The sequence below is a fragment of the Chinchilla lanigera genome, unplaced genomic scaffold (assembly GCF_000276665.1).
Source record: "Chinchilla lanigera isolate Chin_1 unplaced genomic scaffold, ChiLan1.0 scaffold00011, whole genome shotgun sequence".
NCBI lineage: Eukaryota > Metazoa > Chordata > Mammalia > Rodentia > Chinchillidae > Chinchilla > Chinchilla lanigera.
Window position 1 is genome coordinate 33,178,100 of NW_004955412.1, and position 18,902 is coordinate 33,197,001.

Below are 18,902 nucleotides of genomic sequence, written 5' to 3' on the forward strand. Positions count from 1 at the left end.
GCAAGCATTTTAATGAAGTTCATGGACTCAAGCCAGCTAATTGTCCTTATCTTAGGAGCTGAAGGCTCACACAGGAAAATCTACTTAAAAGAGAGCAAGATAAGGCCCTTCAACCAATCTTCTGCCTTCCCCTGTGACAGATCTTGGGTGACAATTTTAGCCAGAATCTGCCTCTTTCCTCCGATCAAGTTTACCATAACTTTTGAGGATGGATAGAGCCATACTGTAATCTCACAGAGATGAAGCCTTCCGGTATGACAGTGACAGTGCAGCTGTCTCTGTGCCAGAAATATACTGTGACCCAAGGACAAACAGGAATGCTCTCATCTAACTTCAGAGAAAAACATTAACTGAACAACATTTTACATTCAACAAAACATTTTCTCTTCATTGTCTTGCTGACTTCCATTTCTGCCTTAAAGATGGGCTTTCTGGTTTGATGATTCCAGCACCAGCCACTATGCCCTGATGCGTGTGTACTGAGCCTTGACAGCGAGCATCCACCCTGGCATTGTGGACTTCCTGTGAGTCCTGCCCCAGTCCAGGCCCTAAACAGGGATTTTTGGCTTTATCCTATTTCAACTTCTTATCCCATACAATCAGCTTCTAGACAAGGAATACATATTACTTCAAGGAAACTAAAAGACTGGCTTAAAGCCCATTCTCTAATAGGATATTTTATTTTCAAAAGGAACAGAATTGGTTTCAAATTCCTATGTAGATCCACAACTGTAATAGGAGTTGCTGCTAACACTTGAAAAGGAGGGAAGTAGCTGATCTCTCCTTACCCTTCATACCCTTACCAGCTGCTTCCCTTTACTTTCTCTATTTTCCTGTAGATGAATCCATAGTTTCATAAGTAATTGAAATTCCCTGCCCACATTGACCATCTGTGCGGCATTTCTTTCCTGGCCCCTACAACCAATATGAGCCTTATGGCAGAGTGGCCTGCTGGAGGAGATTGGTTTGAAAGACTATCCTGGATCTACAGGGTTCTAGTCTTGGGAATCTCTAATTCCTCTCAGACTGCTTCCCGATGATGTTCTGGAAGATCACTCTTCCCAGGCCCTTCAGAGTCCCCTGATACAGAAATGATCCCTGATTATTTTCTTTTCTTCACAGCCAAAAAATTATGTAGTATTGTAGAATGCTTTGAGTGCTTAAGAAGAAATTTTACTACCCAGGTGCTAGAAAAGTGAGGTTTTCCAAACCCCTTACATCACTGTTCTCTTGGAAACTTGAGATTTTCATAGTCAGGATGATTGGCACCGTCCTCGTCATCATCATCACCATCACCCTCTTGCCACCACCATCAGCATCAAATGAGTCCTCACTTTTGAGCACTGTTATTGCGCTCACAATACTTCTATGAATATCACAGTCTGGCACAGTATATTTTTTGTGGTTTGACTGGCAGGTTTACAAACCAAGGATAAAACGATGCACCTGTCTTCGGAGAACTTAAATATGGGGATAGTAAGGTGAGATGTCCTGCCTAATATATAAAAAATGGAGAAGAAACATTTCATATGCCCTCATGTGTGAACGTGAAGGGTTATTGAGTGGAGTGAACAGTGGTTATGACGTGCCAGGTGGGGGAAGGGAGAACGGGAAGATCAATAATTCCAGGGTCTACTCTGTTCTATGAGAGAAACTGACCATCTCTTTTTTTTCCCCTTTTATTTTTGTCTCTTGTCTTAGACTGATTGAAGGAAAGAAGGGAGTCAAAGTGGAAAACAGGCCTTTCCTCTCAAAACTCATCTTTTTCAATGTCTCTGAACATGATTATGGGAACTACACATGTGTGGCTTCCAACAAATTGGGCCACACCAATGCCAGCATCACGCTATTTGGTGAGACTGAGCCCTGAGTGGGCGCTGAGAGTTGGAAGTGGGGATGGGTTGCTGGAGGGGTGGACCTGGGCAGGGGAGTCTGGAATGATGAGCATCAGACATGTGTTAGGCAGGGGAGAATGAGAGACCAAGAGGAAGGGGGAGGGGGGAGGGAGAGAGAGAGAGTTTGTATATATATAAGAAAGTATCAGGAGTAGGGAAAGAAAAATGAAAAGGAACATCCATTTCATTCTACAATGAGAAAAATTCTGAAACAGAGGAAAATTTGGGGATGCCAATAATGCCGTTTTTCTTCCTTTGATATGTCTCCTAAATTGACTTGGGAATAATAATTGGGTAAACTATAAGGTACCCAGAGAGAAGTATGTACTATTCAATACTTTCCTCCCTGGGTTAATATAACATGTGACATTTTCTGAAGCTTTCCCCATCCATTGGAACATGAGAGAAACTGAATTATATTGAGAAAAAACTGAATCACAAACCTATGAATCCTTAATAATATTAGTTACGAAGGGAAAAATAAGACAGAAAATAAGGGTTTTCCAAGTTCCCCATTTGGTCAATGGATGTTGTGTGGCTGGATTAAAACATCTGTTCATCTAAACCATCATCTTAAAAGATATCACATAGTCATTCATATGTGGATTCTTTAAACATTCATTGAGGGACTAATCGTACAATGCATAGTGCTCTGCCTTCATTCCATGTCTGGCAACTGTTGGTGCCAGAAACAGGTACCCAAGCTCTGTGTTAGGTCCCCAGATACCCAGCCCTCAGATAATAGATGTCTCTGCATCGTAGGGCTTCATTCCTGTATGTGACTCCAGGCACACGGCAGAGGCTTTAATTCCTTGATGGATATAGATCCTCCCTGTAGAACACATGATTAATTCTGGTTGCCTCTTACTCAGACTCGTCAGACCCCATCAAATTCAGGGAGTCAGGAATTTTTTCAAATCAGTTATCCATAACCTCTACGTTGAGAAACTCTCTTTGATTTGATAAGGGGAAGAAAGTGAACTTGACAGATAATTGGCAAACACTATTGTTTTGATTCTGAGGAATCCTAGTTAATCTCAGTTTTAAGGGCCCCGTTGTCCACTCTGCCCCTGCACATGCCCTTGGTGACAGTGTTGGCTGCATCCTGACATCTCCGCTTCCAAATCACATCCTCCTGGTGTCCTTCCCAGCATATGGATTCCAGCTCAGCTTTATCTGGGAGGACCTGAAAATGGAAGGCTGCCCTCATCTCAGAACCTGCAGCTCAGAATAGGAGAACTGTGATCAAAGTGATTAGTCCATCTAGCATCTCTGAAGCAACGATATTCATGAATGCCCTTGTTAGACCTTTTTGTGTTTTTTAAAAAAATTAATTACATTTTTTGATTCATCATAGGGAATTTTTACCTGTATATGACACAACTTGATTTTTTTCCCATTCCTCTCCCCTCCATTCAACCCCTCTTTCCCTCCGTATTTACAAAAGCTTTGTTTCCAATTTTTCTTTTCTCATCATTTTTTCTTTTCCCTCCCTCCCTCACTGCCTTCCTTCTTCCCTGCCTTCCTTCCTCCCTCCCCCATCCCTAGTACCCCTTCCCATTTGAACATTTTCTTCCTATTCAATTTATCTGGCATCTCTGGAGCAATGATGTTCATGAGTGCCCTTCACATTTGTGAGACTTTCGGGGAGTTTTTTGGCAGGTGTCTGTCAATGCATAGAGTCTGGATTAGAAAGAAACAGATCCCTCTTTCTTTTCTTACAAATCTACATCTCTTCCACATTTTCCCCTTAACCCATTTCCAAGCCTGCTCTACACCTAAGACAGTCCTCATTTCTTGGAATAGTTTTTCTTTTGCTTTGACCTCCACTCTCTTCTAATTTGGATGAATACAATGGTTTTTCCATTGACGTAATCACTCTTGTCTAATTCCCCAGCCTTTTCCCTTGAGCCAACTCAAGGTGCAATAGCAGCAAATTTGTGTAAAGAGTGAAGTAGCTGGCATTTATAACATAAAAGCAGTGAGGCATTGTTTCAGAAGCTCTCTTTCAGTGGACCCACATGTGGCCAAGACAACATCAGCTTCTGCTTCTGGCTCTCCCCGATGATATGACAGCACTCACCCTTTGGGACTTTCCAGTCATTGTCAGTTTTCTGGATCCCAGGATTCTCTAAGAAGCACATTATAAAGTGATGATACCTATTCTATTAAATTTAGAAGGACTGGGTCAAAGAAAGACCAATGTGAGACACGTGAGATGTTATTTAATGCAAGTGGTCTCAGAGCTGTGACATGCTACATCTCCACAATGGAGATTAAAGTTTGCAGCATCTCCTCATTGAGTCAATCAGAAACCAATTAGATTTCCTAGTCTCAGATGAGAGAAATTTCCCAAGAATATTGCCTGGGTGCCAGCATTCCAGAGAGCTAGTGAAAACCCACTAATCTTTGAAAGGAGTGTTTCCGACTCATTGGCTCTCACCAAGTCTAGTCCAGACATTACCGTGGCTCCTAGGCTCATTACTGAGGCTTACCATCAGTGAAAGCATTAGACAAATATAAATTTATTAGGGAATTCTCCATGTCTCTTTCCATTAAGAGTCATCAAGTAGACGTGAGCAGACTGCAAAGCGGTTTACTTTATGTGACTATACCACATTTGTAGTGAATTTCGTTTCCAGTGTCATTACAGAGAGCCAGCTGCATTACCATCATTTTGTGACCAACTTGTGCATAAACTGCACACTCCTTTCCATGTGACATGGACCCTGGAAAGGGAGGAGCTCTGATTGCAGGAAATTCTCATCGTGAGCAGTATCTTTGGGGGAATGTTTAAGCCAAAAGGGGCAGGGCGGTCCTTCCCATCGTGAAGCTGCTCTTTGGGACTGCATAGCTCTCCATGCACTTGTGACTTCCATTCTCATATTCGTGAGTCACAGTAGTTTCAGGGGAAACTTGTTCCAATTATGGTGCTAAGGGGTCATTCATAAATTTCTGAACTTGATCTTCCAAGGTGACATAATGCGGGTGAGTGCAGGGGAAAAGCTATGGAATAAAGACCCCAAGAAAGGGACATTGGTCATTTGTTGTTGAATCAGTGCCTTAGCAAGCTAGACATGAGCCTATCTGCACTGGAGAATAGAGTGGCCAGCTCCCTCGCATGCCACCCACCTCATCCATGTGTAGAAACTCAAAGCATTTTCGTGTTTGTCTTGCCACGTCTTGTCCTGCCACCCTTGGATTTTGTGTCATCTTTTATTTGTCTGTTCTTCCAGAAATGCTTGAGAAAGGCAGTATACAAACTATATATGACAAATATATAGCCACTGTATATAATCTATGTGTTTGTTTTTCATTTTTCTCTCCCGTATGTCCCTCACCTGACTTAGAACTAAATGAGCCTACAAGCTCAACTTTGTTGCAAGGTCAGTATCCCCCTCGCTTTATTTTTTTTCTCTCCTCCCCTCAATCCCAAACCCCCTTTCCTCCCTGAACCCTTCTATGCATTACCTGACAGTCCTATCAGTCAATATGCTTAGAAGATGGTGGTATAATGTTATCTAAGGAGGTCCTTGGGATCTGACAAAAATGTCCAAGGATAGATCTCTTTTCTCTGCTCATCCCTTGGCTATACTGTACTAGGAGGGCTGGGAGGGGGGAGGACAATAAAGCATCATTAAAATCTCAAAACCTGGATGTCAGCATGAAGGCAAATGTGGGGGAGTAAATCTGAACTCATGGGAAGACAACCCTAGCTTAGCGAATCTCATAACAGGATACCTGGCAACTGTCCCTCAGCAACAGAATCAAGCACAAGTACATCATAACTACAACATTCTAGTAATGAATCTGCCCATTTCCAAGGCTCTGTAAAGGAGGAGGGCAGGCATGGGGTCCCTTGATAATCCCCAGCAAGTGGTGATCCACGCTGGGCACCACTGACTTCTAGTTGAGACCTGACCTTGAGGAGTTGTCTGTTCTTGAGAAATTCACTAAAACTTATTTGGATTCAGTTTCCTCCTCTATAGCATGTAATAGATATGCCTTATCTCCCTCGCGGAATTGTTTCAGCATTCAGTAGAAAGTGCATATTGAAAGGCTTTGAAAACAGGTGCATTTGGAAGGCAGCTATGCTCACCACTATACCACCAACGCAGCAGGTGCATTTGGAATCTCCAGATATAAGCTGATAAACCAGGCCCCCTTTGGAGCAAACCAGACTATCACCTAGTTTCCCAGGTGATAAACCAGGCACCCTTTGGAGCAAACCAGACTATCACCTGGTTTCCCAACTCCTTGACATCCTCTTCCACGACAAGTCCTTGCCCATGTATGATTCCTGCATCACTTACCACTCTACACATCCCTTTGGATTTTCTGCAGGTTCACTATGTCCATGACTAATTACTGTACTGAGCAGTGGAATAAAACTTCTGCTCTGTACTGCTGTTCTCCTCTTAGGGTGAGTGTGGACCCCAGCAGGAGTCCAGCAAAGGCAACTGGTGGGGGAAGAGGTTTCCCCTACCTCCCAGCTCAGTCTTCTAGCCACCCTCTTCCTACCTTACCCGACTCCCCTCATGTTTATCCGTTTACATTCTATTTGTCCCAATATTCATGGGAGGATGGCAGTCAGCCTGGGAGGTGGAGAAGGAGATAGAAAGAAATGAATTATTTGGGAAGCTGTTTGACGATGAGGAAAAATACTTTTAGCATGAAAAGTAATGGGCTACCTTAGTCACCTTAGTGATGTATAGTACCATGGTGATGAACCACAAATAGGAAAACACAACAGAATTAAAAGGGAAATGGTAAGTCAATGGATGCGTTCAGATTCAACTTGTGATTCAACTTATGTGTGCTGAACCTCTTCAGGGAGCATATTCACACCTCTAAAACAGACAACATTAGAAAAGGAGCTCACATAAATGGTATAACGGAAGTGAGGGGCTGCAGCTAGGAGAGCTGATGCTATGCATGTGCTTCCAGGAGTTCTTAAGCTGATTTTCACCATGTAGAACTTCTTCCTCAGAGGAAGTAGGAGCAATGGAAACTCAGATCATGGTGTCTAACAAGCTGACACTTAACCAAAGTTGTGCACAGCTCAGAGAACAGCATCATCCCACTCCACCACATAAGCAACAAAACCAACCAGAAACCAAAGCAAGCACATCACTGTTCCTGGTGTCAACACAGGGACTAGGAGCCAGAGATAACATTGTTAGGCTCCATCCCTTGAGACAAGCCTGGGCTGTCTCATGTATTTTGTGAACTGATCAATTTGAGGGAATATATCTCTATGCCAACTATCTACATTACTCCCTGGTTGCAATTCCTCATACTAGCAAACTTCTTTTTGGGTGCAGGGAATGGGTCAGAAGAAAGGTGTAGATGGTGGCCATCAGAATGTTTGGCTTCATGTGGCTTTAAGCACACCTGCAGTCTGCACATGTAGAAATATTTTAGAGGGAACAGACCTTGTACGTGGGCATATTTTCCACAATCATCTGTGTTCATTTTCTTTTGTTCTTTTTGTCTCCAATAAAATAGGTAGCAGCCTCTTTTCTCAGGGAGTATCTCCAGGTTATGCTCATCTTATCTGAGAAATACAAGAAAGATTTATACAAATGCATGGATTTCCACTGATAGGGAACCCTTGGCTTTAAGAGATGTTCAAAGCTATTTCACTACCCAATATGTGAAAGGACTAGAAGGATTTTGATAAGAGAATGTCGTTCCTCCTCAGCATTTTTTGCCACCATTGAAGTATTTCTCTGCCTCCTTTTTGCAAACACGACAGATTGCATGTCACCTTCTCGTATTAATATTTGGTGGAACAAGACTCTCATAGTGATAAATAAGGGCTAAAGGCTGTATCTTCATTGCTCACAGGACTTCTGCACAGGCAGCTGTGCCAGGCCGCACTGCAAGCTCAACGGCTCCACGGGACTCCTTTGCCATCCCTGGCTCTTTGTCTTCTATATTCTGGGCACTTAGTAAAATTTGATGGTATCTGAGGGTCAGGCAGGGTTAGTTGATTAATGCTTGTGAACCTCAGAGTGACCACCAAGACATTTTATTAAATGACATTTTATTAAAGAATAGAGAACTAAAGTAACAGAACAATTGAACAGAACAATTGCAACCTAAGAGATGATCAGTTCTTCCCTGTAGGAACCAAAGGTCATCAAGTGGGTCAAGCTACCAAGGCATGCTGTGTGTATAACAAATACTAGAAGATGCAAAATCCCTTATTGTATTTCTAGGAGGGTGTATATCTATTGTCACCCAGCCTGCCTCTGGCTATTAGAATTAGGCAGCAACCCTAAACTTACCTGGGTATGTGGATTCAGCTATGAGTATTGGCTTTTCTGGCAAAAAATCACTTTATGGGTTGAGGCAGAGTCACTGACTATTGACACACTTGGAAACTTAGTGTGTAGACAGTTCCTTTTCCTTTCATTTTTTCTTTCTTTTTTCTTTCCCTCTTTCTCCTTACCTCCTTTTAGTTCTTTATTCCCATTCTTCCTTTCTCCTTCCTCCCTCCTTCCTCCCTTTTCCATTCTCTTGACCATTGTTTCACTTAACTTCCCATTAAAGAAAAATACATGATTGTTTCCATTCTCCATACCCAAGACTTAACTCAAAGCCTTGAGCTTATGACTAGGATTGCCTCTAGCATAGTTTATGCTCTGGAAGCACAACACAACAAAAGCAGGTCAAGTGACACATAGAAGACAGTGCCAGCATCCCGCATCTCTTTCTAGTGTCAAAGCAGAGGGACTGGATGGAGGCAGCATGCTCGGTTTTGAGTACATGTAAAGCATTTTTTTGTCTTCATTTCCTCCTTGTGTTATAAGCAAAGACAAAGGATACTCTGTTAAACCTGAAAGGTTCTGACATTCCTGTCTGGAAAAGCCAATGAATAAGTTCTAGCTGAGGTCAAGGCAGCTGTGAAGTTCTTCTTTACCTTTGTTGATGCTAAAGAGAACTGGCCTTTCAAATTGAATGTGCTGGAGATTCAGAGTAGGATACAAAAGCTACATGAGAACAATAAAGCTGACATGGTTCTCAGATCTTTTCTCTGTTGAGAATCACTCTGTTATCTAGAGCAGGATGTTGTGCCTTAATCTAATTGCCAGATGGGACCTTCTCTGTGTTTTCCAGCTCAATCTGAACCAGAACCTCCATGTGTTTGGAGGTGAAATTTGTGTGACTGCTTTGTCCCTCAGGTCTCTCTTCAGATTGTCCTTCCTCCTTCCAATACTCCCCTTTTTGACATAAGAATAATAGTAAGTTAGTGGCACTCACGAGGGACAATTTGTAACAATGACCTCTGCTTACCTTCTGTGCTGGTTTTAAAGACCAACAAGCGTCCTGAGAACTGTCCTTACTGAGTCCACCAACAGCATGGACTGCCACTCCTGCCTCATCCTGGCTTTCCATCATTTCTCCTCTCAATAACAAAACATTTAGCCATAGATCATCTCTTACATCATTATATCTTTAGAATGTTTTCTCAGGGTTGGTAATGTCCACTTAAATCAAGCAGAATATCTTACATCAGATGCCTTTGCAGACTAGATGGAGAGTTTGCATGGTAGGCATTGACCTGAATTTGAACAAAGCATTGTAGGCATGTTCAGGACAGGTTACATCTAGGTTATCTTGCTTTATGTTAAGACCTTTGGACAAAGAATACAGACTGCAGACATATTGCTTCCATACAAAAGGCTATAATGCCATTTTCCATGCTTTCTATATTAAAAGTGAGCACCTGCAGAGGCTCCTAGCTACAAAAGAAAGAGATCAAAAATTAAGACCAGAGAAGACCTCTGCCATCAGCTAAAGAGGTGGGAAACACCATGGGTTGCCTTGAGAGGTAAAGTTGGTAACGTCTGGTCATAGAAGGAAGCTAGCATCACGGTGTCTCTACAGGGCAGCCCAGAAAGCATGGCTGGACAGCAGGTATAGCCTCAGCTGGCCCCAGAGAGATGAACCTAAGGGGCAGTTTCATATCATTGGATGCATAAAGTGAAGTCAAATGCCAAAAGCCTAGCCTCCTCTGGCACAGGGGAGCTAATTCACCAGTGCTTCTCAAATGCATAGATAAATGCAGGTCAAACTTGAAACTTTCAAACCCAGCATGAGCTACTACATCCAGACTGCTACAGTGTAAGTCAGCCTCATACTTAAGACCTATAGACTTCAGCAAATTTGAGGACAGTCTAATGACCAGCTTAGAAATTCATTCCACAAAGAGACTTAACTGGGCACCTCAGGCTCCAAGAGCATAGCCACATCTTCTGCCAAACCAGTGGCTATTTTGATTCCACTTCCATCTGACCACTATTGGCACCCTTCCTCAGACTCTAGTTCACTTCCACTTGCCCCAGAAAACCAAAGGGAGTCACTGTGCACTCTGGGCTGTGGTCAGTGCAGCAAGAGGCAGGTGCAGGCGGCCTGTGGAAGCTCCTGGGCCATGACTGCTAATCATTCTTCAAACCATCTGAGTGCAAAGGGAGTGGCTCTTACTGCTTCAGATCTTAACAGTGGCTTGTTTTTAATTTCTTTTAGAAGTGAAAACTACAGCTCTGACCCCTTGGAAAGGTTGGTATATTTATCTTTTCAGCCAGCTGCTGCCTTGTTGGGGACAGGGTCTGTAACACTCTTCACTTCCTTCCAAGATGCCTTCTTTTCTGAGCTTACCCTGGGAAGCAAGGAACCGAACCCTCCCCTGACCTTGACCGTCTCTGGATCAGTTTAGATTAACCCCTCCCCGAGGACATCCTACACTCCCAGGGTAGCTTCCACTTGCACGAGTCTAACTTTCTTTGCTGGCAGCACTAATGAGCACCTGTCAGTGCCCCGAATAGCTTCGTTTCCGGGCAGCTCCACGCCATGCCTGCTCTCTCTTTGCTCACGGATGCTCTCATGCAATGATCTTCTCAGACCTCGGCCTTGCATGCTGCCCTTTGCTTACCCCTCTCTCTTCCTCTGTCTCTTAACTTGGAGCTGGAAGGGAAGTGGGGAGAGGGAGGGGAAGGAGGAGGAAGGGGGAGGTTCTGGGGTGAGTCAGTTGGCTAGGAATAAAATGTGTCTTATTTGAGGCTTTCATTCCTGCCAGATGTTTCCGATGGATAATTGACACTCATCACGGTTCTCTGGGACCCTAACTGTCCTGGTAATTAGTCTCTTTAGGCCTCCACAGCTCTCTAATGAGACAGAGGCAATAAAGGCATCCAGTGTGGAGTGGAGGCGTGGTTGGTGAAGAACAGAGGCCTCATCTGTGTGTCTCTGTCACCAGGCAGATGGGCTGAGCTGTCATTCTGCCCAGCACTGGCCCTAAGAAGGCCTGTGCTTAGGACAGTGTGACCCATGCCTGCCTGAGCAGAGCTTCTCCTCTCACTGTATCCCCCTTGTGGTGTTCATCCAGGGCAGGGTGAGCCCCGGGGCCCCACTTTCTCTTCTTTTCATTCTCAGATGCTTGAGTGAAGCAGTTAGCTCTAAGTTAGAGGGAAGAAAATTGCATTTGGAGACAGGACTCATGGGACCCCAGGAAAGCCGCCTACTGGAAAGGAGATAATAATCCTCACCTCCTATATATGAGCTATCAGGTCTTGTGACAGATACCTATCCATCTGCGAGCATTCTGTCAGACTCCCTAGTCCAATGGCTTTGCTGCTCTGGAGACATTCACTTGGCACCAGGATTTTCCGTGAATTTTATTGCTTGAATTAGGAAAAGAGTAGCAGTATCTGGAAGGGGGAATGGAGGTAAATCAGAAAACACTGCAGGAAACTTTCTGTTTTGTTTCTCATTGTTTTTAGTTTGTTCATTTTTTGCTTTTTTTTTTTCTCCAAGTACAATGTTAAGAGAAAGAAAAACAGAAAGACAAAGTAAATATGAACAGATCAGCATGAGCAATATACTCTCCACTTCTGTCAACAAACGTTGGTTGGCCACCTGCCACAGTCCAGTGAGACAAAGAATTTGTCTTTAAGAAGCTAACAGCACCATGAAGACAATACATAATAGACAAAGAGAATTAGAAAATGGGATGGCAACTGTCTGAGCAGTGGGGTACACATGGTACTGGGAGGGCATACCTGAGCCGGTCAAAGACGGCTGCCTGGAGGAATGACTGGGGCTGACCAGAAGCTTGAACAAGGAACAGGAGCAATGAGATGAAGAGCATTTCAGACCGAGAGGCAGAGTGTGTGAGAATGAGGAAGACAAAACATGGCTAGAGGTGCAGACCTGTGCTCGTGTGTGGCCTGCACATGCCCATGTTGCGCAGGACAGGGGGACACAGGAACATGGTGGGGAAGAGAGGAGAAGGGGGCAGAGAGTGGGACAATCACTTATTCTACCATGAAGCTGGACAATTTGGGACAGGGCTCTAGGACTCAGATTAGTAGCAGGATCACTTTGGAAAGAGAAATATGACCATTCAGTTAGCATAAAAACATATCGGAGGAGTCCTGGTAGCCTCCCATGGGAGGATGTGCTTGGCCCTCTGCCTCAGGGCTGCCTCTATTTCTTGCTGCTTCTGCAAAGCTCCTCCAGGCCTGATTTCCAGGCTATGCCATGGGGCAGACAGGACCATGGGGAGGCTAGCTGCGAGGGATGCACGGGTGTGAGGGTATGGTGGAGCTGGATGTGTTTGCAAATGGAACGTGGAAGCCCATCTTGGTCCTAGGTAGGAGCAGCAGGGAGACAACCTGAGCTTCTCCAGGACAATGCTATAAGCAGGAGGATGTGCTGGGAGTCATCTGGTGACCTTTTCCTTCTCTCTGTAGCAAGTTTCCTGGTGCTGAGGGTTAGGACCTGTCCCTGTAGCCTTCCTGTGGTGTTTCCTAGCAGAAGCAGTATCACGAGGGGTACAGCAGGAGAAGGGTGTCAGACAGAGAACCCAGTGGAGCTGCCAGGCCCTAGTGACAGCCCAACTCAGGGCCTCGTCCAAGCTCCAGCATACCTGGGCCAGAAACATGGTGTTCCACCCTTGTGCACATGGTGACAGAGCCAGGCTCCTGCCAGGCAGTACACCTGGCTCGTGCCTCTACCCACCCCATCAACCCTGAAAGAAGAGGAAGGAGAAGAGGAGAGATCCTCTTGCTGCTCTCAGGGTTGGACATCCATCTCCTTTATCACAAGGCATCTTCTTGGCCATAGCAGGGTGGTGTGAAGAAGAGTGTGTGGGACCAAATAGAGAGTGGGCTTCAAAGCTGTATATGTGGGTGTTCGGAAGAGCAACAGAGATGACAGGGGAAAAGGCCCATGTGTCCTGTGTCCTGCCGGGCCATTTGGAACTGTGCTAGGTGACGTGCAGGTATGAAGTAGAATGTGACCACTGACTCTGTCCAGGGAAGACAGGGAACCAGTCCCAGAAAGGCCTGCATGCTGGGCCAGGTGGGTCCAAACCTTCTATGTGCCTTTGTGTTCTCAGCCTCAGGCTTGGTGGGAGGGAGCTAGCAGTGGGTTGCAGGGAGAGACGTACTCCATGGCACAGGGTCAGGGAGAGCTCCTCTGCCTGTGACCCCAAGGGAGGGCCAGAGTGGCTGGCAGTGCATGGATATGAACAGGGAGTCCCTGCTGGTAGTTGGATAGAAACATAATAGTCATCTTCTAGAAGACATCACGAAATAGTGATCAATCCTAAGTGACAACTGAAATGGGAGACCTCAGGACTTTCACAGCTACATCACTCAGTCACCTGTGTCCCCAAGGATGCCTGCACTATTGTGTTGCCCAGCAGTTTGCCCCCACATAGGGAAGAGCATAGAAGGAGATTCCCTGAGCTACTCATCCTGAGCACTTGCGCTGCTGAGAAATTCTATCCTCAGGAATGTTAGCCTCAGGAACAGAGTTGTAAGTCACTGCCCCAAAGGAGTATTCATTCCAAGGAGCTAAGAAAGAAATTCATACTGGTAGTTCCCTCAGGTCAGGCATTTTAGGACTGTGAAAATTCCATATGGAATCAAGAAGCCAGATTTGAGTCTGATACGATTTAACCAGAAGCAACTCCAGCACTGAGTAACACACGCCAGCAGGTTCTGCTCTGTGTGTTCCCCCTTTGAGGACTCAGACCAGTGTAGCAACCAGCTTTAAACACCAGCCTGTTAAACTCGAGGCAAGGGAGGATGCCTCAGCAGATGAGAAGGTGTTCTTGTTCCTAGGTTCTTCACCCCAAAGTGTACCTAATCCCTAGTTAGACCCATGTCTACACTGCAGAGGACTCGGTCCCACCTCCACTCCATGCAGACTAGCTGGGGCTTTCAGGAAGTGATGCTTGAGCTGTGTCTGCTATTTCCTTGTCCAGATAGAGAAGAGACTAGGTGGTCCAGGTGGAGTATCATGCCAGCCCTGAGATGTAGTGATTGGCAGAGTGGACGTTGTGCCCAACATGGCAGTGACAGCAGGCAGAGAGATTGTTGTGTATAACAGGTTCTTCTCTGAACAACAGGCTGAGCAGCTGGAGGGTTATGGGGGTGTTTAGTGCAGTCAGAGTTCAGAGGAGTCTGTGATTAGAACAATGCAGGGATCTCACGGTATTGAGTCTCTGTGGAGGATGTTCATTCACCATCCTCTTGACCTAACCCTGAGCAATAGCCTGAGCATGTTACACTGCAGCCAAGGAGCAGGGGCCACCAGGACACTCTGGACCCTGAGGCTTTTGTTCTCTCCCTGAAGAGAAGGTTTCTCATGGCACAGAGTGCAGTCACTGGAGGTAATAGCTTCACAAAGCTCATTTCCAGTGCACGAGCTGAACACCAAGTGCCCTGCATCACCGGGAGAGCAGTCTGGAGGCACTGCAGTGAGCCATAGCTGGAGTTCTCTGTCCCTCACCAGGCAGCTCATGACCAGTGTGTTCTCTCCACAGGCCCGGGCGCTGTCAGTGAAGTGAGCAATGGGGCATCAAGGAGGGCGGGCTGCGTCTGGCTCCTCCCTCTTCTCGTCTTACACCTGCTCCTCAAATTTTGATGTGAGTGCCACTTCCCCCCTGGGGAAAGCTGCTGCCACCGCATCTACCAACACCACCGCACGGCAATGAGACAGCAACAAGAAGACAGAAAGAACCCAGCAAATCGGAGAATCACAGCCTAAGGGGACAGAAATTTGAGGGAGGGGAACAAAGAATACTTTGGGAAAGAAAAAAAAAGTTTAAAAAAAAATGGAAATTGAAAAATTGCCTTGCAGATATTTAGGTATCACTGAGTTTTCTTTCTTTTCCCAAATGGGAAGAATGCACACCTGGCTTGGACCCACCCACAAGCTGCACTGTGTGATCTCTGTCGCCAGGGTGGGCAAGGGCTCAGCCACTCTGCCCCCTGAAGTGCCCCACCATGGAATATTCTGGAGTTGGCCACCCCAAACCGCATCAGTCCATAGAGACAAACGCAGAGTGGGACACGGGGCCCAGATGTGCCATGGGGGGCCCTCGGGTAGACGGTGCCACCATCACGTGTGTCCGCAATGTGAATTTGAGACAGAAAGCAAAAGGAAACCAGACAGCCCGACAGCAACAACAATCCCACAAACAACAGTCACAAAAGATATTGTTAAACATTTTCTTTTCATTTTACTACATGGACATCATGAATAATAAGGGATTCTGATTCATTATTAATTTTATTAATTATATTTTCTGATATGAGTTTAGAACTTAGTGCAAAAATGAGACAAAACTAAAAACTACACACATAAGAGGGGTGAAGTGTGTTTGTTAAACATTAAAAATAAATAGTGTACTTCTTAACTAGGTTTACAACTGGTGGACCACACACCAGGCCCTAACCACCTGGTGAGGATTTGGCATATCCACCAAAAACATATCCGACTTAATCACCATCTCCACCAGCGCTACAGATTTCTCCTTTCTCTGGCATTTCATGCAGACAGTACTATGCTATCTCCATACTGTTTAGTAATGGAAAGTTGATCTGCACTGTATCTGGGTTTGTTGGCTATGCTTCTTTTGAGACATATATTATACAGTATATATATACATATATTTTTTTTGTTAGTTCTAGCCATTTCGTTTCTCAGCAGAGTCCTTCCTCAGACATTACTGCATGCTGTATATGGCGTTAGCTGTGTGTTGACCTGCTAAAAGATGATAGAGTTTACTGGTAATTGTGTAATCAGCTCCTGCCTTTTTATTTTTTTGGGTTATTTACATGTCAGAGACATTTATAAAACGTGAAAAGAAAAATGACGATGATGACAGCGATGCTGGGCACCACATCTTTCCAGGCGTGGCTCTCTGTGGCCAAGGCCCTTGCTGGTGGCCTGGCTGGCTGCCCCAGGATGCCTTGGGTATTGACAGACAGCAAGCCTCCGAATCAACTAAACCCTTAGTGACACTTGCTTTAGCCCATTAAGGGAATCCCGGATGCCTTTGTGACCACTGGAGAATTTAATCCTCTTGGTTTATTTTATTTAATTTTCCACCTTTGTGTGAGTGTGTATGAAAGAGAAGAAAAATGCCGTTTTTAGGTAATCTTTTTTTCCTCCCCTGAAGTCTGGGAGCCAGAGCGGCCTCAGGGAGGGGTCCTGGATGTGATGAGGGAAAGTGGGATTGGGGGAAGGGGAGGGAGGGGTTGTCTCTGACTTGACATTAAAAAGTGTTCCATGTCCCTCTTCACCTGGTGTGTAACTCATTCTACAACAGGTATGTGGGCCAGACTTGCCCGGCTGTGCTCGAAGAACAGGGAGGCGGAGGGGAACCGGAACCGCTCCACGAGTGGCTGGAAGTGTTCCCTGGTACATGCTCTGGTGACCCACAGAAGCATTATGAGGCCACATCTGTCCTCACAGGAAGGAGAGAAAGTCGGACTTTGCAAGGGACTATGCCTCAGTGGCTTCAGGAGTCCCTGGCCAACCTGCCAGCACCCTGCTGTCTCCCATCCATCCCCCTAATTTTCTCATGGGAAAAATGTCAAGTCCTGTGGTAGTTTTTGGTTCTGAGTAACTCTTGGAGGCAATATACCAATCATGCACACGTGGGCACATGCATATACACAGACACACACACGTGCATGCGCACGCAATAGCTGGCAATTCTGTGGTGGTTGTTGTTCAGTAATCTCAAATAATCTCAAATCCCATCAACCAGTATCTGGGGACTCTTCCCTCCTTGTCTGTCCTCTGCCCCTCAACCTCGCTTCTAGCCACAGATGAGGAAGGAAGGTATGTTTAATACAAGATGTTAGTCAAGTGATTTTAGCCTGTCCTGATTGATCCTGGAAATGCAGTAAGTAGCAGAAGATTCACTAGGAGACAAAAAAGAAGTCAGAGCCAGGACACTCAGGAGTTAATGTGTGTTTCCAGGGGTCAGTTTGCCTGGAAGGAGTCAGCACATTTGCAAAGGAGCATGCCATTTCCACCTGCCACTAGGAAAGCTGAGATGATATCAGTGACTCCATCTTTCTTCCGACCTTCCCATTCTCCCACATCAGGTTTGAGAAACTCAAATTCTCCCAATAGCAGTGTGGGGACTGTCTGGCCAAACCTGGCACATTCTGATGTGCTGCTGTTCCCCATCCTTATGTCCCCCAGCTGCCAAGGGCGAGGGGCTTTGTTTTCTTTAGAGTAAAAGCGAGGCAGGATAGGTGAGAGTCACAGCTCTGCAGACATTGACCAAGGGTTTGGATGCAGATCACAGCACATGGGAACAGAGTAGGAAAAACACAGGCACTTTCAATGAACCTGAGCTGCATGAAATGTGAATAAAGTGTGAATGAAGAGTGCCAAGGCACCCACAAAGAGATATGGCTGGACTTGCCTGGGACAAGAGAACACAACACACAATCTCCATTTGAACAGGAGCTTCTTTGCCATATGCATTAGCTCCAGGTCCATATTAGTGGTAGATATCTACTAATATCTGCTAGACTTTGTTACCACTCTCCCAGGAGTGGATGGTCAGTCAGGGCCATATCTGTAAAACGCACTTAGGAGTAAGAGTTAATTTTTCTAAGGAACCAACCCAATAGCCCTCTTCCATCATGTTTCTGCAGCAATCTGGTTATTCAGGACTGTATTCTTGTAATTCTAACCTCACAGGTAGGATCTTATCTTAAGGGTTCCTCTTATCTTCTGCTAGGGTGACCCACAGTCCCCAAACTGCACAGGGGATTATGCACATGCATTCTTCTGTCTTGCTCCATCCAAATTTAGAATTTAATTCAGTGGAAGAACATTTTGAGAAAAGTTCATAAGGGCAATTTTCAGACCTAACTTTTCTGTAAACAAGAGCCTGCCAAGAGAGTATTCATTAAAAAGGGGAAAGAAAATCACCTGGGAATGAAACCTGTAGCAACTTTGTCTTTGGTTAGGTACAAATGGAAGACACTTTCTATGGGTTCTCATGCATTGCAAGTGTCCTGTGACTCTGAGATAAGTCACTGACATACTGAGGGTCACCCACTATCTCTGACATTAAGATGCCCCTTAGGGAAACCAGCATCCAGCAGCAACAGGTTACTTCAATTGTGTTCTTTCATGTGTGTAAAAGGATGCATAGTTCAAGCCAGTCTAAAGTGTTAATTCTTACCTCTCTGTGTTCTTAATTCAAACAGTATTTCCATGAGCATCCAGCTTTATCCACCTCCAAGCTCATCAAATTCCACTGTAGAATCCTATTCATGTTCTTTCAACAGAATATCTGCTCCTTTCCAGCCATACAGATGTGCAGTATTTCTCCAGCTCCTGGGGGCCTCTCAATATTCCACACAGTGGGCCTGGATGTTTACCTTCAGGCATTATGAGTACTTGGGCCAGGACCACCATCTCATCAACAGGATGGACGGATGTGGTGCTATATTAGTGGTTGATGATCAACAATCAACTCATGTTCACACCTTTGCTGTGAATGGCAATGATGATAGTGATGATGAATGAGAGTTGTTCTTCAAGCTGGAGATGAGTTAGCAAATGAATTCGTACTAATGTTGGATTGACATTTAGCACATTGCATTAGGCTAACCCCATCTTTCCCTCATGTCTCCTGACCCATGAGTTCAAAAGGGCAGTAGCACTCATCAG

General features: G+C 45.1%; 1 protein-coding gene across 1 annotated transcript in view; it reads left to right on the forward strand.

Moving 5' to 3' along the window:
• Ntm (neurotrimin) overlaps positions 1 to 15,994 on the forward strand; it is a gene marked incomplete at its 5' end in the record, with an annotated part of 414,849 nt that extends 398,855 nt beyond the window's left edge. The window contains 4 exon segments of the mRNA XM_005378573.2: positions 1,702 to 1,853; positions 5,246 to 5,281; positions 10,431 to 10,463; positions 14,737 to 15,994. Of these exon segments, the coding sequence (XP_005378630.1) occupies positions 1,702 to 1,853; positions 5,246 to 5,281; positions 10,431 to 10,463; positions 14,737 to 14,837 (322 nt within the window). The 3' untranslated portion in view covers positions 14,838 to 15,994.
• Positions 15,995 to 18,902: the final 2,908 nt, after the last annotated feature.